The sequence below is a fragment of the Carassius carassius genome, chromosome 14, assembly GCF_963082965.1.
Source record: "Carassius carassius chromosome 14, fCarCar2.1, whole genome shotgun sequence".
NCBI classification, from domain to species: Eukaryota; Metazoa; Chordata; class Actinopteri; order Cypriniformes; family Cyprinidae; genus Carassius; species Carassius carassius.
In genome coordinates this window covers 16,790,027-16,816,636 of record NC_081768.1, presented here as the reverse complement: position 1 = coordinate 16,816,636, position 26,610 = coordinate 16,790,027, and the positions used below count along the sequence as shown (strand labels likewise).

Below are 26,610 nucleotides of genomic sequence, written 5' to 3'. Positions count from 1 at the left end.
TATTATTGATTTAGATAGTAAATTGTATTTGAAACATTTCATTGTTTTAAAACAGCACAACTCAATTGTAGCAAATGGCATGTTTTATGTACACCATGCTACAATAAATAGACAAGTGAAGCACGCAGTTATCCCCCCTGGGAAGGGATGAAAAGCTTATATAGACATTTGAGCATATTTTAATATACCAGTTTGCTAGCTTTTATACGGAGATCTGAGAACAGTGGCCTCAATATACATCTCACTGGCCAGGGTTCACAAACAATTAAAATGTTTCAAACGCAGTTTATTATGTATATTTTTTCATTTCGGTTTCTAGTAGAAAATGTATCAATCGCTATGAATGAAGGCCTGACGCCGTGACCTTCATCGCAGCCGGTGCAGCACGCCCCCTGGCGGCTGAGCTCAACCACAGGAAGACGGAAGCAGATGGCGAACGCTTGCAAACTCATCGCTTGAATCACCGAGGAGGGTACAAGGGCATGAGCTCGGGACTATGATTTCTGTGGATAGCTGATAAACCGTCAGTGTATTACCTCTTTACGTCCACTCAGCGTTACTGTAAATCTTACATTAACGTTTGACGCATTTTCATCCACACAGACGGGAACAGAATGGCATCGATTTTGCTCACCAGATCTCGGACTCATTTACTGAAAACATCTAGGTCATTACAGAAAGAATTCAGAAAAGGTAATACTATTCATTGTTTATTACAGGAGATATATTATTATGTGATTAGTACTACGATTTGAATGGTTAATATCGTAATTCCCTCTGCCTTGGTGTACCTCTTTAAACTACCAGCTAGTCCTATGAAGTGTCAAAATGCGGTACATTCATTGTACTGATATAACGTTAGCCGTACTGTGACCAGTTTTATTTATGTAGCAAAACCCACAAGGCCTTTAATTTTGAATTTAATATTCCATTGATTCGTTTTGCTGTGTTATTCAAACCGGACATGTTCAGACCTGTCATGTGTAACGTTACTTCAAATGTATTATGGAAAGAGACACTAGAGTTCACGACCTAGCCACTTAGCTCGCAAACCTGGTCCACGAGATTATTGAACGACTTGTGAAATGAGAGGCTTAAATGATTAGCTAACAAGCTATCTGTACAGACTCCCAGATTGAATCAGTCATAATAAGCTAGAACCTAGACTTAAACGTTTTCATGTGCTAAATGTGTGAGGGCTGCGTCCAGTACAGTGTAACCGCGCGCGTGTCCGTGTCACACGTGCTTATGCTTTTGTGTCATCACGCTCTGTTACTGTAAGTGAAGTCAGTTCTGGAAAATAATAGTGCTGTAACTGTTGTTTAGCGCTGGTTGGTTTGACAGCTAATTGTTATGGTCAACACGCGAGTCGTTTCCACACTTTTGAAGAAACGTTTGCGTTTTGTTTAATTATGGAGCGCTTCTTTTAAGCTGAATTCCAGGGATGAACAGCAGCAGCAGGTGTAGCGAAAGAAATGTAGAGGTGTAGAGGAAAGTTTTAAAATTGACTCACGCGTTTCTTATGTTTTGAATAGCCATAATCTTTATGTAATTTATCCTTTTAGTGCGTCATGGTTTGCCCAGGCTGAAGAACAGAAGCTCATAGCCTTGTGTGTACTGCAGGTTGTCTGAGGACAGTAATGGCTGCTTCTTTATTTACCTGTCTTAGAAAAGCATGATAACGTGTATTTATATATAGAAATATTAAATGTGTGTGTGTGTGTGTGTGTGTGTTTATGTATATATGTATGTATGTATGTAAAGTATGAATGTCCATCCTAAATGATATGTGGATATTTTGCTCGGCAGTGTGTATTACACATACCCATAGTGAAAGTGCAAAATTTGAAGCAGTTGTTTATTTAAAAAAAAAATTGTGTGGAGTGTACTGTCAAGTACATTTTACAACAGACCTTGTTTTGCTCAGGACTTGAGTGTACTTGAAAACATATTAAGTTTCTTAAACAGGAGAGCAAAATGGAGAGGTGTCAGTCAGTGAATATAAAAACATAAGTCAGTCCTTGAGAAATAAATTCTTTCATGAACAAACCTCATAATGTCTTGTGTGTTTTTGCCTCGAGCACGCCATTCAATTTTCTTTCTTCATAGACAGAAACATTCAAAATGAATACCAAGCATTATATCTGATTTTTTAATGAAATTGAACCATACTGCAACATTGTGTGTTGTAAACAAATTTTAAAGATTCCATTATTTCCATATTTCCATTACCATTATACATATTTCATATATATTAATCTAACCAATTTTAATATTTACAAGAATTAAAAATTACAGTTCAAAGCTTATCAAACTGTTCAGTGCAACCATGATAACTTAATACATTTAAGTAATAATAGGAAAAAAAATTCAGTCATACATTGTTCACAGATTTTTTTAAGTAAATAAAGGAAATTACACAGCACAAGTAAATGGTTATAAAACCCACAAATATCTGGACCTTTAAACTGTAGCAAGCGGCGATGGCCTTATAACTTGTCTAAATAAAATAAACCATTTGTCTACTTTCTCAACCACAACATTGCTGCCACAATCTCTAATTGATTTCAAAATATACTTGAAGTGCTTCCTGAGAAACCCCAGTAACTCCCATTTGTGGACTTTCTTTCTTGAAGCTATAGTCTGAAGGGTGTGGTCTGGCAAATGATTAACCGCAGCTCTGCTTGACAGACTGTAAATTAGAGGTCCGATCAGTATATGCATTGTAAGGTGAACACATGCTACCATGAATAGCTTTCATTACATTTAGTCTTATGAGCATGACAACACTGACTTAACAAACTAAATGATTATTCAGATGACTGAATTTGTGAGCTGTTGACACTGACACTACATGCACAAAAATATTCAAAGAAGAGTTTGCTGAGAAATATGCAGTGAAGTCTTAACCTACATTGTCACTTGCCAGACATGGGGTTTTCTTATCAGGACACTAGCTAAATCCACAGGCTTTTACCAAGCTGGTTAAATTAGACCAGCACAGACTGTGACTTGGCACAGGCAACTAACATGAGAGAGAATGACGCTTGATGTGTCCTGCCAATAGCAGTCAGAGTTTGTGTGGTTCTGTTGTTTTTTTAAAGACAAATGGCACCTGTTGAACTTTTGTAATGAAGCCAAAAGGTTTTTCCTGTGTGTATTTTGATTGGAGTTGACCGTCATATTATATATGGAGATCAGGGAATCAGTTAAACAAAGCTTGTTTACATAAATGCATACATCTGAGGGACTTTGTAGACTTAGTTTCACTCCGGCTGTGCTATCTCTCTCTCAGAGGGAGTGCTACCTCTGATAAGACTGCTGCCTGAATGCTGACGGAGTCAGAAACTATCAGTGAGAAGTAGGGCTGGACGATTAATCGAAAAACAATCAAAACCGTAATTTTCCCATTTCGGTTAACTCGTTTTTTTAATCCTGTTAACACTTCCCCCTTAAAAGCATCCTAGCGCGTGTGTAGCCACATGACTGCTCTCCAGTCAGTGGCATAAAAGAAAAGCGGTGTGAGCGGTGAGCCTTGCGTCTTCACTAAACTTTGTCAGTTGTATTTGTTTTATGGTTTGGACATTCAAGCGATTAGATGAACGGATGTGTATTCTTATATCGAGCTACCATGTTCGCGCAGCTGCATTGTGGCACGAACACTCATATAAACAGTAGCTGTGAAGATCGCGCGCACATAGGAACACAGAAACTAGCTGTCAGCGCTGTCCTGTGATTTATCACTAAAGTAGCTTAGAATCTCAAAACTTATCATAACATGTTTGTGTGCAGCGCACATGAAGCACAAGCGCGTGCATAGAGAGCAGCGGTCGGCGGTCGCTCTGCGGTTTCCCGGTTTGTGTCCATTCTCGGACTGTTCTGTGTATTTTAACTGTAGAAAAGGTTGTTCCGAGTCGAAACTACAATACAGAAAACTACATCAGTATATCATCATAAACACAGCCGTTTTTGTCTTACGTGAACATAAACAGATGAGAAAGAAAACACACATGTACAGTATTTTTGCTTAAAGAGACAACAGCCTAATAAACGCGCTGCCTGTCATTAATGTTAATCAAATATCAAAAGAAAAACCAAAAACAAAATAATCGTTCAATAATCGTAATGTTTCATAAGGAATAGACAGCCCCATGAGCCTTGCATGAACTTTTTTTATTATTATGTTTTTTTATATTTCCCCAGAACATGACATGCCTGACCAAAAGGGTCAAAATGTGTGTAGTTACAATTAAGTAGTATTAGATATAAAATTTGTCTATTGCCTTTTGGCATCTCTAGTAAAGGGTTTAGGCCTGTAGTGTGTTCTTCAGCCAGTCAGCATATAAAAATTAAATTTTCCTGTGGCTCCAAGTCACATGGCACTTACAGCAATGATTGAGAATGGATTATATTATTGAACGTCTTGGTTGAATTGCTTTTACAAACACTGCGATGTTGAGAAAGCATTGAAGTGTTTAGGAAAGTCAGTCTATGAATTGCTTGCTTGCTTACTTGTAGTTGACTCAGCACATTACTATAAAACAATTTTAATTTTGTCAAAACTACAGTACATCCTGACCTGTACCTTTAAACCACCTACTCCCAAGCATTATATTAAATAATTACAGTTACTTAGAAGAAATCTGAAGCAGCATGTGGAGTAAAACATTTGTTGGGCCCACCCTCATGTGATGTCTCTTAGTTCATTTCTCTCCTGGACACACCTTGAAACTGGTGCTCTTGAGTACTTTACATTGCATCCTAAAACAGAAAAGATTTGTGACCACAAAGTTGTGTTAGTTTTTTCCACCACCCTTCAAGGAGCTTAGACAACACCCATGAAAGTTCAGGTTCTTTTAACATTTCATCATTTTACGCAGGCTGTTTATTTTAAATGTATACATTTATATATTTATAAATTCTACATTCTTAAAAAATAAAGGTTCTTTATCGGCCTATATGGTTCCATGAATAACATTTGGAATCCATAAAACCATTCCATTTCCATTGCAGATGGTTCTTTATAGTGGAAAAAGTTTCTGAAGGTTTTATTTTTTTAGAGAACTAAAAATGCTGATTGTATGGCATTTGCCTTAAAATCTCCCTTTTGGAACCTTTATTTTGAAGAGTGCATCCTCTTATATTCTGTTCAGAGAGCTTTGGATTCTATTCGCAAACACAAAAAAGGCCATCTACCAGCCGTAGACTGACCTCGAGATGTGAGTCCAGAAATCCTACAGAGCTAAATATAGAGAGCGAAAGTAGAAAGTGTTTATCTTTACATACGAACATCCTGGCATCAATAGGATTAGACTGCACTGGGCCAAGGGTCTTACATGTGTTGCAAACATTATGGCAAGCATTACCCAGATTAGGCTTCACCTGGGCATTGGAGCTAAGGTCATAAACCATAGTACTGAAGGGAGGTGGGATGAGAATGGATTAATTATGGAGTCAGGCCTCTTCCTATTGTCTCTGAGTGGATAAATCAGAGAATCACGAGACCGTAAGTGTATGTAATTCAGAGATTGCATAGTGTACTGGAGAGGGAAATGGTTCAGGAGAAAGTCATGTTTGATGGATTGCTGTATTTCATGGAAAGGGAAACTGTGGGCTTAAGTGCATGTGTGAGATACAGTCAGAATGGGTGAGAATAGCTTTACTGGCTTACTCCAGATAAGGGAGTTTCCTGAAGTTACATTTAAGGATATCCTGCATTTATAGTCCACTCCTTTACTTTTCTTAGTTAAAGAGATCGTTCAAATCTAATTTTCACTTCTGCTTTAAACTTAACACATCACACTTTGAGACACACAAGAAGTACTGCTATTTTGCATCATAGAAATCAAACCTGGTGCAACACGTGTTGGACAACTATTCGGAATGCGGACATTTCCGTCTATTTTGGTGCCCTATAGGAAAATCCATATTGGTGTTGTATGATTTTGATTAGGATAATGACATGATTATTTAAATGGTTTAATTTGGTTACGTTAGCGCACCAAACACTTTCATTATTGTGATGCTACAATCATTTTAAAAAATACATTATTTTAGTATACACTAAATAATGGTTAAACTGTTAAAATGTAAAAACATTCTAATGGGAATTCTAATGGTTATATTCAGCTGCTTAAATGTTACCTTTTTTTTTGTCGCTAAAAATGCGGTGTTATTACGTTAACATAGGATAGGGATGCTCATTGGCGCCCCCTATAATTGGAGGTGCCTAATTCGCATGCCTAGAATAGACCCTGATTCAGAAACTCAAAAAATCAAGAGCTTTGTAAAATGTCGTCTCTGCTATTAAAACTGTGACAGGATAAAATGTTTTATGATTTAAACAACAACAAAAAAGTACATAATTCATCTTTTGATTGTCCTGTTGAACAAGCAGAAATATGGTTTACAGTGGGTTATTTGTTGAAAAGGAACAGTGGCTTAAAAATGAATTTGATTACACTGTTTAATTAACGGTCAACAGAAAATATAGCACGTTCAACCCTGTGTTTAGGACATTTTTACAGTGTTAAAAACAATTCTGTAGATACTAACCCAAGATCAGTGCAGAAAATACCAAAAATCAGAAGATATGTTATTGGTTTCAAGTGATCCATTTCAACAGCCGATTCACTTCAAGTCTGGTGGTTTCTTGGAACTGGGATTTTTACCCTGTTCTTGCTCCTGAAGAGCTGTAGCTAACTTTACTGTGAGTAAGACATCCTTGTGTATCTGAGTTTGTTGCCGCAGATGTGGAGAGTGCTTGTGAGGGCCATTATTACCGGTGAAATATTATGCTTGAACATCTGACAGACAGCTGCAGTGGGTGGTCTTATTTAACTGTAGTTTAACATAAGCAGTAGTTGTAATTAGTCATATACCTGAGAGGGGGAAGATCCACTGGGAATGCTAATGTTTCATCCATCCGTGTAAAAAATGTGAGCAATGTAAACTCTTCACTGCTTCAATTGCAGTGTTTTTGTGTGAGGTCTGTGTCCTGATGTAACCTGTATGGAGGTTGTGTCATAACCGATCCACAAACACCAAAGTAAATAGCATGCAGCCAGATTCAATATGTGCCAATGTGCATTGTACATGACAAAATGCTTTGACTAGGTGGATAAAGGAATGAGTCATATTCAAGCATTTGTTTAAGCATGTAGGCAGGTACAGTTTCAACTTGACATTAGTAATGTATTATGTGGTGGCATGTTCCGTGACATAACAGCATTAGATGATTGCATTAGTTGCATATTGCTTCCTAACTCCACTCCATGTAAAAATTGTATTGTGTTTTTAGGTATTAAGTCATATTTAGGGGGTTTAATTAAGCAAGAGCTCTAAAAAGGGGGTTTTCAAAAACTTGAGCATGAGAAAAAGCTTTTAGAAAATTTATTTTTCGGACTGTCAAAGTTAACATTCTCTTAAAGAGATAGGTCGCCCAAAATGAAACATCTGTTATCATGTACTCATTACTTTCATTTTTTTTTACCTTTACCAAATTATTATATTTTAATTCTACAGTACTTTCAAAACACTGATTAACCTGTAATTAGTTGTGAGCATTTGTTTTAAATTCTGTCTAAAGTTCTAAAGACTGAGAAAAAAAGCTTAGTTTTGTGAATAAAATGTGTTTATAGATATTAGATACACCATTAACTTTATAGAACCATAAACTGGCTTTATCCTAATAATAAAAGAAAAGCTAATTATTTTAATTTGGGAAACATTGTTAATTATGTTCTGTTTATAAGATTGTCTTGAATATAATAAAATTATGGAATAAATTGAGCTGAAGGATTCTTTCTTGGCATCAAAAAGCTAGAAAAGCCTTGAATTAAAGTTTGTTGGTGAAAAGTTGAAAGTGTTTTGGACTCCTCCATATGCATAAATGCCTCCATTGCCAAGTTTCTGATATAGTCTGATACATCTGACCAAGTGTTGGGTGTAACTAATTACCAAGTAATTAATTACTGTTTAATTACCAAGTAATTAATTACTGTTTAATTACCAAGTAATTAATTACTGTTTAATTACCAAGTAATTAATAACTGTTTAATTACTTTTCCCTTGAAAATATAAAGTAATTTAATTACAGTTACTTCTTATGCAATTAAACTTAATACTGTGTTGATTTTAGAATATTTATACACAATGCAATATTGGAATTAACATAAAAATGTAAAGTCTAACCTTAAAATGCATGCTATTTATGTATCCTTCTCACTTTAAATAGTTTAATAAGTGAATAAGAATATTGGTAACAGTTCAGTGTTCAGTGTCCAATTCTCACTATTAATTTGTTGTTTATTAGCACGAATCTTACTGGGACTTTGGCTGTTTATTATTAGTTAAAAATAACATATTGATATCTTAATCTCCAAGACCTTATTCTAAATCCTTATCCTACCCAATTCATAAATTTAACAACTACTTTACTAAGTACTAATAAACAGTAATAAGGATTATATTGAGTCAAACATCCTAGTGAATAATTAGTTAGTGAGAATTGGACCCTACTCTAAAGTCTGACCAGAATAATTTTAGAAGTTACTGGAAAGAATTAAAAGAACTGTTTCATGTCTATCCTTGTATTATTAACTACCTTGTATCATTAAATACCTTTTGGAGAGAGTAATTTGTACAGTAATCTAATTACACTGTTGAAGATGTAATTAGTAACTACTTGTAATTAATTACTTTTTTAGAGTAACTTATTCAACATTGCTGGGATCTTACACACCTTCATTTGTGTGTCAGTTCTCTTGGCAGTGATTTATATGTTGCCCTGTCTTTGTATGCAACACTGGCATGGGATCAGGTATTTTCTCTGTCCTTTTCCGTGATCCTGTGCTGGCCTCGAGCCTGTAGCACTCTCCATGACCCCTTATGTTATATCATATCATGTTTTCTTTTTTTACATTTTTTTTCAATCATGCACAGATGTCTGCACATGGTGTTCCTGGAGCTATATTGCATTACTCTGTTGGTCCATCCTTCTTCGTGGTGGTCTCAAGTGTGCTGTATGTTATCTAATGTTATATTTTCTTTACTCTGAATCTCTTTCAGGAAAGTTATCAGAAAGCACATGCTTTAACTGCACTGCACTGCGGTTGGCCACAAACAGGTAAATGGAACTGAAAATTTAATTGTATCTGGGTCAGTGACATGATTTCTCATTTTATCTGAATCTATTTGGAGAAAAGTACAATTCATACATACTGTGGGAGTTAATACTCCCATCCAAATCTAACTAAACAAATTAACTATATCACAATTTTTTCAACATTGATTATAATAAGAAATGTTACTTGATCATCAAATCAGCATATTAGAATGATTTCTGACTATTATTAATGGCTACTGAAAATTCAGCTTTCCCATCACAATTTCGTTTAATTTAAATTTTATAATATATTAAAATAGAAAACAGTTATATTAGATTGTAATAATATTTCACAATACTACTGTTTTACTGTATTTTTGATCAAATTGATGCAGCCTGGGTGAGCATAAGAGACTTACTTTCACAATGCTGTCTTTTTTTTTTATTCTTTTAAATTGGATCTTTATTTAAAGATTGTTTAGGCTGATGCATGACGTCTGTTTTTCAGCAGTTCTGGTGTTCTTGGAGGCAGTGTCTGGCCTCATGCAGCATCTGTCCTGTACCTTGACAATTCATCAGCACTTCAGCGCCGCTTGTCCGGATCACCTCGTCTGTACTGTGCCATCTTAGTACCTGACCCTGCCCTGCCTATCCACACCCACTCCATGAACCCCAGTACTCTAGCCTGGCCACAGAACACGCCAGTCCGATGGCTACATACTACAGGCCGTCTCCATGATGATTCGAAGGTAGAACGTTCTTTACGTTCACTAAAGGATCGGAATATAAAGCTTGAGGAGGGTGGACCAGTGTACAGCCCGACGGTAGATGCCGAACCTGTGAGACGGACAATACGTCAACGTGTGATTGATGAGGTGAAGCATTACTATCACGGGTTCCGCCTACTATGGATGGATACGACTATTACGGTACGGATGCTCTGGAGGGTGCTGAATGGACACATTCTGTCACGCCGAGAGAGGAGACAGGTAAACGCTAGGGCTGTCAAGTGATTTTTATTATTATTATTTTTCTCTTAAACAATCAGTGCATTTACATGGACAACAATATTCAGATTTTAACATGATTTAGACAATACTCTGATTAAGAATCTATCATGTCATATCACGCGTCCTGTGACAAATCTGCCGCATCTGTGCACGGAAGTAATCAGTCTAAATGTCAACGGTGAAAATCAATAGTAGATTTCATTTAAAGTCCAACACTAATATTGGACATAAACGAACACTTTAAATATAAAGTATTCAAAATGGTTAAGTTCATATATTTTGAGTAAAGTTTAATTGAACTGCTGCATCAGTCATACAGCGCTCCGGACCGCGCGCCTCATGACGAGACCAATGCACCGCCACAGAAACAACAATCAAATGCATTCTGACATATCTGCGGCTTTAAACTGTAGTTAGTGAGGGTTCGTTTAAAATATTGCATATATACAGGCCGTTCAGATTACTTGTTAAAGTGCAATGAAATACCTTACATCTGCAGACGATGTACGCCTGTTTGTGGATGGAGACTTTGTAACGGCCAAAACTCTGTATTTTGCATGCATCACATTATAGTGCAGAGTGCATGAAAATAATAACAAGGCGGCAGAGCGAATTTATCATCCATAGTGGTTCTCACATAGTCCTTCTACATCATCATCACATAGTGTGTGTTATAAGTTAAGTGATCAGTCTTTAAGATAAGGACTACGTGATGACCACCATGGCTGATAAGTTCGCTCTGCCGCCTTGTTATTATTTTGTCTTTACTGTATTTGTAACGGCAAGAAAGCGTTAATCTCTAATGAATGAGAACAGCGCGTTGCATGTACCAGCCATTAAATGTGTGGGACACTTAACTCCTCGTTTTCTATCTGTTTCATTTCATTGATTTAACAATTTATCCGAGTCAAAGCGTTAAAATTTCAGCGATTACAAGCTCTAATCCTCCTGCGCTCGCGTGCGCGGTGCATGTGTGTGTGTGAAATGCGGTGCTGAAATTAAATAGCTGGGCAGTTTGATAGCCTAATTATAATAGGCTGCCTATTAAAAATAATAATAGTTATTATTATTATAATATAATACATTAATAGGAGAATGAGCCTAATATCATCTTTATTATTGACAGAGAAATCTGCTTATGTCGATATCTCTGACTATCGTCGATAGACGATACTTTCGTCTATCGGCACAACCCTATTTTGCATTTTAGACTATGCGCTTAGATTATTAAAATAGGGCCCTATATGTTCATATGTGAAACTGTGTAGGGGACGTCCGGTGGCATCGTCTGGGGATGTAATGACGTGCCATTAATCGATCTGTGTACTATAACATGTAAAACAGGAATGTGAAAGGAATAAATTAAAAGCAACTCATGTAAACACCTTAATAACAATAATGTTTTATTTAGAATAAGGTAAATAATTCGATTTTTGATGTCCATGTAAAACTAGTTAATGTGGTGATTAATCTAACAAGGGATCTAATTCAAATTCATTGAATCATTCATTCATTATTTTGATTCGTTCAAACAGCTGATTCATTCAGAAGTGAAGTAAATGGCTCTCTTTTTGAATGGGCCATTGAATTATTGGTTTACCCGATTCATTCAAAATGCGGATTCATTCAGAAATTGTGTGGCTTGGAGACACACAACAGTTCTGCTGTGGCTTTAATAGGTAATATTTGCTTTGGCAAAGTTGAGCACAAACAGACCTTATTGCGTTAATGTGTTTTACTATTTTGGTTTCATAGGTGTACTTGGCATCAGGAGTGTGAAAAACACTGTTCTGCAATGTCTGAGGGATAGCCATTGGATGACTTGAGTTTTGATACGATTGAACCTTTCCAATCAGTATTCCTGTTCTGATTAGTTTATGATAAATAACTGTACCCTGACTCCTGAAGTTGCCAGTCAGATTAGAATTGCCAGTGTTTAAACAAAAGTTGAACTCTGCTCAAATTTGTTGCATGTTAAATCGTTGTCAGTGTGTACGTCCCTCAATGCTGAGACCACCTAATAACCTTATCTTAAAGAGTCAATGACAACAGGATTGCACTGAGATTTGGTAATAATAAAGTAGACCGCAGACACCTTTGTCCTTTTATTGCAATACTATGTAAGTAGATTTACAAAATGTTAGTATTTGCAGTAAATCCTCCCACACACCCATAAATAGCTTGAATACTTGGGTCTTTACATATAGTTAATTTTTGACATTGACATTGTACTGCTCTGGGGTTGTCAGTTGAGCAGTCATTGCTTATGGCTGTCATTTACCTATGGATTTAACCCAGTGTAATGTAATTAAGTCGTGCATAGTAGGATTTGGGATGGGTGGTTAGCATTCTTCCGTAGTTTAATCCTAGTCCTATAAAGTCTGACTGGATCTCTTCTGTAGCCTAATGATTTAAATTAGTGCCATGCTGAGTCTTCATGGAACAGCCATTAAAGATTACCCTGCAAATCCAGTCCAGGGAGACCCAAGACACTTTAACTAGCTCACATGGGATTCCTGAGGCCTTTATGATAAAAAAATCCATTAAGTCCATTTTAACAACTCTTTTATATAAAATTAAATTTTTGTATGGGCCCATTCAATCATTTGATATTTATCATTCAATATTTAATTCCATTCAATATTAAATCCCATTCATTCATTCATTTTCTATAATCGCAATTTAAATTTTAATATTCAAATTTCAGCACAATACAAAAAAATCTTAGCATTTTTTTATTAGGTTTGCATCTACACTAATACACGAATACATCCTTAGAATAGCACAGTTTGAAGTGCTCTGCTTTTGTAATTTTGAGATCAGAAGAAAAATACATGACCAAAAAGTTCTGGAGTTTTATCTCATTAACTCTTTCAATCAATGTTCAATCAGTGGTCTTCCTATTCTGTTCTCTTTCCTTCTCTATCCTGTAGTTTAATGATTGACAGATCAGTATGGCTCACATTGACACATTAGAGGCTTTCGCACTGCTTTAGTTCCAGAACTAAATGTACAGTGCTAAAGTACTGGGACGATTTTGCACAAACTATTTCCCAGTACCATTTAAAGGGTTGCGTTTGCACCAACGGTGTGTATTAGGAATTGATCAAAGTCCATTTGTGCGCAGCGTTAAAAAAAGAAAACAGAAGAACAACATTAACAACAGTAGGATGGAGGATTTTTGTTGTGTCTGGCGGTTTTCACAATAATGGACATAAAGTGATTGAAAGAACAGAAAGGAAGACTAAGAATCTACAACAACAACTGGCAGTGCTACATTTGCTACAAGTGCCTGCACTTCAGCGTCCGTTCATCTATCGCTGTTCTCCATACTTGCAAAATAAGTTGACAATGTTTACACAGTGTTTGAAATCATGGCGGGTGAGGGTGTTTTCATATGCGTTTGGCCAATCACTGTATACTTATGTCACAGGTAGTACCAGTTATACTGGTTAGACCCTGCTCTGGAGTAGGAGCTAATTTGGTTCTCGAAAAAGGCAGTCCGGTACTAAAATAGCACCCAGTTCTGGTGGTGTGAAAACACCAATAAGTGGGTAGTTTCACAATTAGTTCTGGTTCTATGAAATGGTTCCTGCGGTGCGAAAGGCCCTGTAGTTGGCCATTAGCCCAGGCTGACTCATGTAAAGTAGGGGTGTGCACGGATAGTCAAACATTTAAATATTCGTTCTGCTCTAATTATTCGATAAATAAAAATGATATTCGAATTTCGCTATATTTTTGCTTGCCATAAAAAAAAGAAAGAAAAAAAAGTCCACAATAAAACCTAATTCGGTCACTTTCTGTGATTCTCCACGGCATATTTGAAGATGTATGCAAGCAAAAAATAATTATTGAATGAATAAGAACTGTGGTCTTTTACAGTACTTCAAATATGCCGTGGAGAATCACAGAAAGTGACCGAATTCAAGAACATTGTAGCGGCATCTCTCAAGCAACGAATAAACACCGCTAACTTGGAGAATGCAATGAAAATTCCTCTTCTCGCGTCTGCCCTAGACCCTCGGCACAAACATCTCAGGTTTCTCGATGAAAAAATGAGAGAAGTAAGAAAAAAAAACTTTTTTGAACATTATCAGAAAATTTTTCTTGATGCGAGTGGTGCGGATGCAGCCGCTGCCGCCAACGATGAAGAGGATGCAATGCTCTCGTCGGAAAAGGCTGAGCCAATTCTTCAGCGATGATTACAGAGAGTCCAGCCGAGACGAGTGGGAACAGTTCTTGCTGGAGCCATGTATTCCACCAGATGAGGATCCCATTCAGTGGTGAAACGAAAACACGAAGCGCTTCACAAAACGTATTCGCTTAGCACACCATTATTTGTCATTCCCGCCAACGTCTGTGCCGTCAGAGCGTGTTTTCTCTGGGCCGGCCTTATAGTTAACAGACTAAGGAGCCGACTTTCCCCCGATCATGTTTACATGCCCGTGTTTCTTAACAAGAACATGTAAAACAATAGAAAAAAATGCAAAAAAGATTTGCTGACAGTTTCAAAGTTAAGTGTAAGCATTCTGTACAATAGCTTAACTGCTGCAGGCTGCTTAACGTTTTTTCTTTGTTCACTTTTTTTTTTTTGCTTTTAATCTGTACTTTTGTTTGTTTGCATGCATTGTTAAAGGTTTTCTACGGAGCCCTGCACGTCACCTTTAGGAGAAACAAAAATCAATCCATGGCGACGGTTTTGCAATCCGTCCCCTCAGTTTATAAACCGTACTCACGAATTCATAAACTGTTCCCTCTGTTTAACACTATTTTTCATAGTATCCAATGAGTCCACGATCAGCATTCACAAAATAGTCTTCTTTTTAGCGTTTATTTAACATTAATCACCAATAGGATAAGACACAGCCGCCTGTGTTTTATGGCCAAAAAAATAAATGCTAAAAAGAAGAAGAAAATAAGGGTAAAAAGCAATACAAAACAAATAATATGCCGGTTATGTTTCCATTCCTTTTCTCTCTAACTGAATGCAATGTTATTTTTGGCCTAATTATGTAATAATAACATTAACAGTGAAACATGCATCTAACTCCGGCGGGTGGGGTGGGTGGAGCTTAGTATAATAAAATCACAAAAATAAGTCTTCATGTTAAGAAAGAATTGTACACAAGCATTTCCAAAACTGTCAAAGGTTATTTAAAAATAAAGCAATTCATGAATTATTTTATGACAAACATTTTTACTGTCTTGTACTCATTTATTTAGCCTAGAAATTAAAATTATAAAAAGAACTTTATTTTTATATTTATTATTATTATATATTATTATACAGGTTATGCATAAGAATCTTTTATCCAAAACAACTTACAAAAATTACTCCAGAGTCAGTCACAATGCCAGGTTTATTGTACAATAATAATCAAGTGCTGTTATAAGATTATCACCAATTGAACAAGATTTTAATGCACATCTTTCTTATTAAATCTTTGTATTCCACCTCGTACTAGATTTGATAGAGAATAATTTAAGACACTTTGTTGTAAACCTATTCTACATAATAATATTCTGTAAAACTGTATGTTAACATGTAGGAGCTTGCTGCATGAATCCGTGAGTATGGTTTACAAATCCGAGGGAACGGATTGCGAAAGCGTGCACACGGATTATGAATTCGTTGGTACGGATTCAAAAACCGAGGGTACGGTTTACAAAATCTGAGCGCACGGATTGGAAATACGTGGGCACGGTTTGTTAATCCGTGGGCATGATTTGTTAAACAGAGGGAACAGTTTATGAATTCGTGAGTACGGTTTATAAATTGAGGGGACGGATTGCAAAACCGTCGCCACGGATTGATTTTTTTTTCTCCTACAGGTGACGTCCCGGGCTCCGTAGTTTTCAGCTACAAAACACGATGTGTAATGTTCAAGCTTATTGTGTGTAAGCTTTTTCAAAAATGACGGAAACAATAAATGTTGCTGAAAAATAACGTCCGTCTTATTAAACCTAATTTAAATAAACAAATATTCGAATGTTCGTTTTTTTCTGAGCTTAAATATTCAAATGTGATATTCGCGGAAAACGCCCCTCCCTAATGTAAAGTGATGTCCAGCTGAGAAATGTTGTCCTTAGGACAGAAGTAAAAGATAGGTTAGTTGGGGTCTAGTGCATTAGCTTTATATTGCCTTCATTAAGTGATTGAACTAATTTTTTTTGGCGAACAATAAATTGGTGAAAAAAACAGACCTACATCAAAACATTTTGACTTCAGTAAGAAACCACCAAGAAGTTTGGTTTGTTTTTCCCCACAGATAGCAACAAAGCTCACTTTTTGTTGTAAGAGGTACTTTCAAAATCCAGTTATCAACTAACATTAAAATGTTTTAAGTTTACTTATATTATACAATTTTGTTATTTAAATTTTTTTTTTTTAAATATTTGTATTTCAAATAAATGCTGATTTAAAAAAAAAAACTTTCTATTAATCAAAGAATCCCCCCAAAAAACGTTTTCAGCATTAATTGTAAGAAATTTTTCATAATATGCAAATCAGCATATTAAAATGATTTCTGAAAGATCATGTGGCACTGAAGACTGGAGTAATGATGCTAAAAATTCAGCTTTAACTTCATAGGAATAACTTATATATATATATATATATATATATATATATATATATATATATATATATATATATATATATATATATATATAAACTACATTAAATTGTAATAATTTTTCAGTATATGACCGATGCATTGTATTTTTCCAATAAATGCTGCCTTGGTGAGCATAAGAGACTTTAAAAGAATTACAATATATTAGCGACCCCAAACTTGGTAGTGTAAATACAAGGTTATTGCTCTTCTGTATTATATACACAGCAGATTGCAGCTATCACACAGTGTATTACATGATTGTCTCTATTAGCACAGTGTTAATACTTTCCAAACCTCAAATTCTCAGACAGTTGCGTGACCCAGCCTGTTGTAAAGTGACACTTTAGTGACGCATATAATCTATAATCGTTGGAGGCCTCCATTGAGTTCTAAGTCAGTACGTACTGGAAATTTCTCAGGCTTTGTGTCACAGGTCACTCTGTCACTCTCTCAGAATGAACCGTCCGTCCTTGGGTTGCTAGGATATTAATGCCCAACATTATCCTCTACATTACTCCTATCATTTCTCCAAAGTCATGGCAATAGTACTGAGAAGAGTGATGTTTGGTTTTACCCTGGTGACAGATACATGGAGCAACAGAGATAGAAACACAACCTTAAAATTTGGTTTTCTAATTTATGAACTTGTTTGTAGGTCTGCACAGTTTATAGTCTTCTGTCAAAAATTATATTAGACTATATATGTGTATGACCATAAAATAGAATTATTATTATTATAATTGATGCCACTACTAAGTTAAAATATATATATAAAAAAAAAAGAATTACTATTTTATTATTAATTGTATATTGCCTATTAAGATAAATACTATAATTAATGGGAGATTTATTCCCCACAGCATTTTGTCCAAAAATGTCTACAGTTTGTCTAGCACTCATGTTTGGGTAGTCATGGTTAGGTATCAAGAGCTTACTGAGGATTTCTTTATGTTGTGAGCTCTGTCAACATTAGCATTGCGAGGCATGCTAATGCCTCTGCCTCAGCTAGCATCTGTCTCACCTCACTCTCGCTATTCTTCTGACCTACTCCATCCTTAATCCTGCCTATTCACAGCTGGCCTCACACAGCGTGGGTTCCTTTAGCTTTTGATGTCAGTCATCAACCCCCTTCCCAAGCCCTCTGTCCTGCTCTCTCCCGGCCACTTCCTTTGGAATGCCTTCACTCTCCATCCCACTCACTCGTCCCTGAATATTTCCCCCTCCAGGCCTCCCCGTTTTCCTCCTTTCTCCCCCTCGTGCTTTCTCTATCTCTCTACATGTCAATAGGCCAAACACAAAGGCTCTTTTCAGGCCTGCCTGGTTTAAATTCTTCCCTATAGGACCGCTGGCACACAGGTGGAATAAGGGGAGAAGGGACCCCTCTTATAAAGCTGAAGCCCCTTTGTTATCTAACCTCTCTTTCTGAATTCATGATGTTTCATCAACTATATATTAGATATGGGGTGATTCAGAAAGTCAGTTTTTGCCATGTGGAGTGGATGCACTGATGGCTTGACTTAGTCTCATAGTGAGTCTCTGCTCACTTACTTTTTTCATTTTTCATTTTTATTTATTTATTTGGATTTGTTTTATTGTATTTTACCTGATGATGTATTATACCTGAGCAGTCCTTTTTTAAATAACTTTAATTATGTTATTTTTACTTTACAGGAGGAGTGAATCATACATAAAAGCATATAGGTTAAATTTGACATAAATAAATAAATAAACACAATTGAAGTTAGGATTAATATTATTATTTTTAACAATATTTTTTTTGTAAATCCTATTATTTTTCTGGTGATCCTTGTTCTCATTTATGTAAAAAATAAGAATTGTAAATAATTATATTATTGTTTAAAAAAATCATACATTTAATGCAGTTTATCAAACATAATGTACAAGTGCTTCATAATTTAACTTTTGCATGACAATAATGAGTTGTTGTTTTTGCAATGTAGACAATCAAATTTAAACAAAAAATTTTAGGCAAAATAAGCTTTTGATTTTGGGCTGAAATAGGAACAGGATATGAGGTTCTTTACCCAAACAGTAGATAGGAAAAGTTTTAGAAAGAACCTTGACTCTTGACTCTTTTCACCTCTCGGCTGGATTTGAGCTCTAATTTTACTCTCTTATGTAGTCCTGACAGACCAGAATACTCTGTAGAGTCGGTTCTTAGCACTTCATGACCTGGATTTCAGGGGTTGTACTTCATTTTTAGTTCTAGAAATTAGATTTCCACCACTGATCAATACTTGCATTTCATCACCAAAGCAGTAATCTGCTGACGTCACTGCCTATGTCATGTTAATTGCAGTTCCTGAGGACGTGTGCAGATGTCTTCCGGCTTCTGCCCTTTCTGGTCTTTATCATCGTTCCATTTATGGAGTTTCTGCTTCCTGTTGCACTGAAACTTTTCCCTAACATGTTGCCGTCCACCTTTGAGACACAGTCCAAAAAGGTAAGCTGACCTTTTGAGTTTTAATCTGCAAAGACCTTAATGGTATTTCTGTCCTAGTAACACATCTTATGCATCTACTTATACAATACTTGTACCAAACCTATTTGACCTCATATCATCTCTCTCTCTCTCTCACACACACACACTTTGTGTTTTGCAGGAGGAAAGACTAAAGAAGGAGCTGAGAGTGAAGTTAGAGATGGCCAAGTTCTTGCAGGACACAATTGAGGAGATTGCACTAAGAAACAAAGCAGCCAAAGGCAACGTTACTGAGGAGTTCTCCACTTTCTTTCAGAAGGTAAATCATAGTCACACTTGTTCAGAACTCATCCTGAAAAAAACAACACTACTGCTGTCCAAGTGATCAAAACACAGGGCTGTATTGCCCCCATGTGGTGATGCTTACGAATGCTTACTCATAAGCACCATGCATGAGAGCTTTCTCTCGCTTCCCCTTCCTCTTCTCTCTCAGATCCGTGACTCGGGAGAAAGACCCAGTAATGAGCAGATCATACGTTTCTCTAAGCTGTTTGAAGATGAACTGACCTTAGATAACCTGACACGGCCGCAGCTGGTGGCTCTGTGCAAGCTTCTGGAGCTGCAGTCCATCGGCACCAACAATTTCTTGCGCTTTCAGCTTATCATGAAACTCAGAGCCATCCGTGCAGACGACAAGGTTAGAACTTGTCTTTACTCAAACGAGATTGTGTTTTTTGCATTTGCACATCACAATATGCAGTTTTTAGTTTAATATTCCAATTTTGAAAATTGTTTTGAAAGAAGTATCTATGCTCAGCAAGTCCACATATATTTGAGGAAATAATAGATGTGTATATGTACTGTATATATTATAGTATGTTAATAATAAAATATTATATTACTATATAATTTATTATTTTATGATATTATTAAAATAAAAAAAAAAACTATATTTGAATAAGTTAAATCTTCTTTACATTTAGTCATTTAGCAGACACTTTTATCCAATGCAACTTACAAATGAGGATAATGGAAGCAATCAAAATCAACAAAAGAGCAATGATATACAAGTGCTATGACAAGCCTCGGTTAGCCTAACATGTAACAAGTTTTTTTAAATTTTATTATTATATGATAAATAAAAAGAAAACCGATAGAATAGAAAAAGAATAGAGCAAGATGGTGTTAGAGGCCTTTTTTGCTTTTTGTTTATTGTATAATAAATAAAAAGGAAACAAATAGATAGAATAGAGAAGTTAGTGCTTTTTTCCTCTTTTTTTAAAGAAAATAAGTAGTTAGTAAGTCTAAAAGGCTCCTTTTTTTTAAAGAATAGAATTAGAATAGAGAGTGAGAGTTAAAGGGTCAAGTAAAGATGGAAGAGATGTGTTTTTAGAATTTTTTTAGAGTTAGAGTTGGAGTTTTAGAGTTGGGCAGCTCATTCCACCGGGAGGATACGTTAAATGTAAAAGTCAGTGAAAGTGATTTTGTGCCTCTTTAGGGTGGCACAATAAAACAAGCTTCTAGAGGGCATGTAAATATATAATATATCTTTATATATTAAAATGATAACATATGTATAAATTGTATAGTAAAATGTATATATTGTATATGTATTTCATATATTAATAATATATATATTATTTATTACTGTGCTGAATTTTCAGCAGTCATTACTCCAGTCTTCAGTGCCTCTTGATCCTTCAGAAATCATTCTCATATGCAGAGTTATGATATTTATGATCAATATTGAAAACAGTTGTGTGTTTTAATTTTTAGAACAGCATCTATTTGAAATGGAAACCTTTTGTGGCATTATAAATGTCTTTACTGTCCCTTTTGATCAATTTAATGCATACTTGCTGATTAAAATGAATGGTATTGTACGTAGTTATATTTATTCAACATAAATTTATAGTCACCACAGCTGTTACACTTAAAAAAAAAATAGTAAAATGTCTTATGTCATTATGTATTTAGTGCATTAGAATTCAGTGCAAATTACAATTATCATGAATTTCTATATGAATTTCTATTAATTGAATTTCTGTGAATTTCATGAATTGATGATTCCTAACTGATGTCTTTGCATCTGTGTGTGTGATTTGACAGCTGATAGCAGAGGAAGGAGTGGACAGTCTGAATGTGAATGAGCTGCAGGCAGCATGTCGTGTGAGAGGGATGAGAGCTCTGGGCGTGACGGAGGAGAGACTCAGAGAGCAGCTTAAACAGGTAACACATGCTTTTCTCCTCTACAATGATTACTTCCTAATAATATGTCTTCTCATCATGTATTTCACACTTCTGATCATGTCAGTGGTTGGAGCTTCACCTCAATCAGCACATCCCCACATCTCTGCTGCTGCTGTCCCGAGCTATGTTCCTGCCAGACACGCTGTCCCCTGCGGACCAGCTCAAAACCACACTACAGAACCTGCCAGAGATTGTGGTATGTACTGCAGAATGTATTTTATATTTACAATTATATGTATAGTAATTTCATTAAAAACTGTATGGTTGTATACATGTAGCAAGTGCTTCTGATTTGTGTAATGACAGTGTGTTGTTTGTTTGTGCATTCACAGACTAAAGAGGCGCAGGTGAAGGTGGCAGAGCTGGACTTCTCTAAAGTCGATAACAAAACCAAGCTGGAGGCCACGCTACAGGAAGAGGCAGCTATCCAGCAGGAAAACAGAGAGCGGGAGCTGGAGAGACTGGCGGATGCTGCAGAGAAGGAGCAGGCCGCACGGGTCATTAGTCACTTTCAGTCTGACAGGAATTCCTGCGTCATATCTGTAGTGTAGTTGAAATATTCATGGAAGGTTTTATGTGTGTTTCCAGGAGGCTGAGGTGGTGGAGATGGAAGCAGAACGACGGGTAGATGCAGAGCATGCTCTCTCCAGTGTAGACGTGGCTATCCATTCAGAATCACTACGAGATACTGCACCAGTGCTGGAGGGCATTAAGGTAAGACGATCTCTCTCTCTCACTCACTCACTCACTCACTCACTCACTCACTCACTCACTCTCTCTCTCTCTCTCTCTCTCACTCACTCACTCACTCACTCACTCACTCACTCACTCACTCACTCACTCACTCACTCACTCACTCACTCACTCACTCACTCTCTCTCTCTCACTCAGTCACACACTCACACACACACTCAGTCACTCAAGAGAACTTTCACAAGAGAAAGTTTTTCACTTAAATGTAAATGAACTCTGAAGATGTATGAAACCACTTTTGAAGAATATTTTTAATCAGTGGGGTCAGTAGGTTTTTAAATATTTTTTATTAATATTTCTGTTGTTCAGAAATGATGCATTAAACCAAAAGAGACAACGCCATTTATAATGCTCAAAAAGTGCTGTTCTTTTGAACTTTGTATTCATTGGTATTAAGAAATGTTTCTTGAGCACCAAACCTGCAAATTAGAATGAGAAATAAATTACATTTCTAAATATATAAAATAGAAAACAGTTAGTGTAAACTGGAATAATCTTTCACAATATTACTTTTATTACTGTGTTTTTGATCAAATAAAGGCAACCTTGGTGAGTGTAAGAGCAGTTAAAAGCAATTTAAAAAAATCGTACTGATCCCAAACTTTTGAAACAGTAGTGTATATTACTGATAATTGGTCAAGTGTTATAAAATGGTATTTGTTAATGAAAGCTATTATACGGTGTCTTATAACCCTTATTTTCTGTCATGGCTATAAACATGAAAGTATAGGCCCATTCTGCTTGAATTGGGAAAACATCTGAAACATCCAATGCTGTTGAATGTGTTGATATACTTGTTAATACATAAAATATCAGAATAAGTTTAACTTTCTTTAGCTGAAATCATTCAATAAAAACAGTCCAGCTAATTCACTTCTCTAACTTGATTGTGTTGTAGAACAGGATCTTGTGCAGTCATGTCACGGGAACTGCTCTTTCTCTTTTTTTGTGTTGTGTATCATTCTGCGTGTGTATTTCTTCAGTTCGAGCAGTGGCAGAGGTATCTGCGCATTCAGGTTAGATGCTGAACTGCTCTCCATCTGGAGATCACCACACTGATGCTCTGCTCTCCCAGTCACTTTACTGTGTGCTTTTCCCACATTTACAGTTTCATCATCAGAACTTTTCAACTAGGGTTAGACTTAGACTCTTGTAAGGCTTCTTAATTTTTAGCATAACAGGCACAAGATAATTACGGAGTCATATGTACATAATATTGAGTTAATACAGTGATTCGAAAGAGCAGAAGCTTTTTGTGTGGTTATACCTGCATCCTCCTTTCCTCTTCACCCCAACACTCTATTCCTTTGAGTATGTGTCTGTAGCGCATTGCAAATGAAATATGCAGCAAATGCTAATGTTGCTCCGAGACCCACTGAATTAGCCCTGCAATGTGTTTCAGTTGGCTTTAGTGACCTTTCTGTAATTGAATACCTTCCTTTCCTCTGACTGATCCTCTTATAAAAGAGCAACCTCTTTATCTCTCTGCATCAGAGTTGGGGAGTAACTTATACACTAGCATCAGGACAAAAAGATGTAGCTTGACAAAGCATTACATTGCCGGTTTCGTTACATTGTGTCATCTTGCAACAGAGCAAGCTGAGAATTTATCTTAACTGTAGTTTAACTACTTTAAATCATGAGTACCTTGAACATTAGGTAGTAAAGAGGAGTCATCAAACAGTGACAAGACTTTGTAATCAATGATATTATTAAGTTATTTTATTTGGAAAAATAACTTAAGCTGATTTAAGTAGGTAATGTTCATCCATTTTGTGCATATTTCCATAATTAAATGTTCGATTTTGTCCAATTTCCAAAGCTTGCACCTAACCTGCACCAAAATGTCAAGTCTACCACTGATTCAAAGGTTCCCCAACACTGTTGTGCGTGTTCCCTAGAGAGAGTGTTGATGGACACTGTGTGTCATCTTTTCAGGGGGAGGAGATCACGAAGGAAGAGATTGACATGCTGAGTGACGCCTGCACCAAACTGAAGGAGCAGAAGAATCTCCTCACCAAAGAGAAAGAGGAGCTGGAGGACCTGAAGGATGACGTGCAGGAGTACAGTGAGGTGTGTACCATAAACCAACGGGCCATTTTCATTTCTGTTCTAAGCATTTAAACATGTGATATCCACTTTTTCTGTACAGGACCTAGAGGAGATCAAGCGAGAGCTGTCCAGAACAGGACAGGAGAAAGTGGTGGAGGAGTCTAAAGCAAGCCAACTTCTGTCGAAGCGGGTCAACCGCATGATTAGCAGAATGGATAAGATCATCACTGAGCTGGAGAAGGACAAGATTGTGCTAGATGGACAGATGGACAGTGAGACCACACCACCAATTGGGTAAGAGTCCTTGATTTGCATGAGTTTGTATGGAATTGGGTTGGATGTTGATGGTGGTTTCTGTGTGTGTCATCAGTTTTGCATGATGGGATATTGCAGTCAACACTGGGTGTTGTAAAATGGGGGTGGACGAACAACCTAACAGCAGGTTGCGCACGCGATCCAAAAGAAAAGGGTTCCCAGTCCAATTAAAAACCTTTTTTTTTGTTCTTTTTAGATTGTTCTTTGAGAAACATAGTGACTTGCCAAGGTAAGGACAGGAGAGACATATCGCCTTTCTTTTGTTTTTCATCATCAAAAACATTAACTTAAAAATATGGACTAAACACCATATTTTTTTAACCAAATAGGTATGAGGGGGTATGAAGTGTTTATTTATTTATTTATTTTTATTTAATATTTTAATCCATCAGCAGTCTGCTTGCCATTTCTTTAATGCTGGTTATTGTGGATTTAATCAGTTGTGTGATTAGGATTGTGCTGTGAAATCTTGTTCTCAGTGCTGCAAATATTCGATGGATCCCTTATTTTAAGGCCTTGATTTTTGTATTCTGCAAATAAGACTTGTATGATTTAGTCATAAATTGTTAAAGATTATTGAATACTTTTCTCATTAATGACTCCAAAATCTCTTCTGGGAACCCTGCACGGCTGTCTTGGCATGCGATTGGTTGATCTGTGAACTTCCTCGCCCTCCACCATCTTACTCTTTGTGTTATCAAGTATCAAGTCTGTTCCTGTTCTACAGGGAGAACCTGATAAGCATCAACGAGCTCATTGGAGTCATGAAGCAGATCCAGAACATCCCTGAACACAAGCTGCTCAGCATCGCAGATGCACTCGATGAAAACAAAGATGGCAAGATAGACATTGATGACGTCTTAAAGGTAACAAGATGGGACTTCTTTGGTCCCTCATTGATTTTCTTTTACTGTTTTGTTCCTGTCAGCATTTGATTTTGATGTTGACGTTTATCTGATGTCTGTGTTTGTGTGGTAGGTGGTAGAGCTGATCGATAAGGAGGACATCGATATCTCCACCAACCAGGTGGCAGAGATCATGGTGATGCTGCAGAAGGAGGAGAAGCTGTTGGAGAAAGAGAAAGCCAAAGAGAAGGTTGAGAAGGAGCAGGCAGCTAAAATCCAAAACTAGACTTTCCATGTAGGGAATGGAAAAGATCCTGAAGCTTTTGAAGATTTTCAGGTTCATTAATATGTGTTAAGAAGCTACAGAGTGAGACTGAAAACAGTGCTGATGTCCCATATTGATTCATGTGTGTGTATATTTAGAACAAATAACTAACTTTGCTTTGTTCAAGGAAGACTTGTATAATTAATGAATTAAGATGTTTATTTATTAATAACATTACAAAAGTGATGCAATACGGAGCCCTACACATGACATAAAGAAAACAATAGAAATCATGGCCACGATTTCAAAATGTGTTCCTTTTGATTTAGGTAAGTAATCCCCAAGTTTAACTAAATTAGAAGGAGGGAGCTAAATAGTACAATTTAACTAAGAAAGAACGAATTAAGATGTGTGAACGAATTCTTAATTCATGGCCATCATATCATTTATTAGTCATGTGTGAGGCACCGAAAGAAAATTTGTTAATTTATTCTCAAAAAGACCCTCTTAAAGGTGAAATGTGTCATTTCTGGCACAAAACGGACTGTTTGTTTGAGCTGCTTTGTTAAGCTGGTCATTATAACATCAGCGCAACCAATTGCATAAGTTTGGGGTGGAACTATCTTTGTGTAACAGAAATGTTACACAACTTCAGCTGTAAGATGCAAAAATTTACCATCTTTTTTCTCATAATTTAACACCCTGGCGGTGATGTAATTTCCTGTGATCTGAGGACATCTCCTCTCTTTGCACATCACATCACCTGTCACCATCATTCCACTACTCGTCCAGTTTTATTCTGTTGCAGTTTTATTTTTCAGTTAAATCTTTGAGATTCTTGAATTTCACTCAGAAGATGTTGATATCACTCTCAAGTCTATTCAATAACCAAAGAAGCTGTGTTGCAGATCTTATGCTTCATTCATACATGTACGAGCCACCAAGCACTGCGGC

The 26,610-nt window shown here is 36.5% G+C and overlaps 1 protein-coding gene across 6 annotated transcripts; it reads left to right on the top strand.

Annotated features, from left to right (window-relative positions):
* Positions 1 to 344: 344 nt before the first annotated feature.
* Positions 345 to 26,610, top strand: letm1 (leucine zipper-EF-hand containing transmembrane protein 1). 6 transcript variants are annotated; one of them, XM_059566393.1, is made up of 16 exons: positions 345 to 693; positions 9,070 to 9,127; positions 9,618 to 10,095; positions 19,054 to 19,197; positions 19,358 to 19,495; positions 19,670 to 19,873; positions 21,286 to 21,405; positions 21,491 to 21,622; positions 21,759 to 21,923; positions 22,015 to 22,140; positions 23,163 to 23,195; positions 24,118 to 24,252; positions 24,332 to 24,525; positions 24,743 to 24,775; positions 25,274 to 25,412; positions 25,525 to 26,610. In XM_059566393.1, the coding sequence occupies exons 1-16, from the start codon at positions 615 to 617 to the stop codon at positions 25,675 to 25,677; spliced, it is 2,331 nt and encodes a 776-aa protein (XP_059422376.1). In that variant the 5' UTR covers positions 345 to 614; the 3' UTR covers positions 25,678 to 26,610. The 6 variants fall into 6 exon arrangements, with proteins under 6 accessions (XP_059422376.1, XP_059422375.1, XP_059422378.1 ...); XM_059566392.1 differs by having other exon boundaries at positions 346 to 693; positions 9,615 to 10,095; XM_059566395.1 differs by lacking the exon at positions 24,743 to 24,775 and having other exon boundaries at positions 350 to 693; positions 9,615 to 10,095.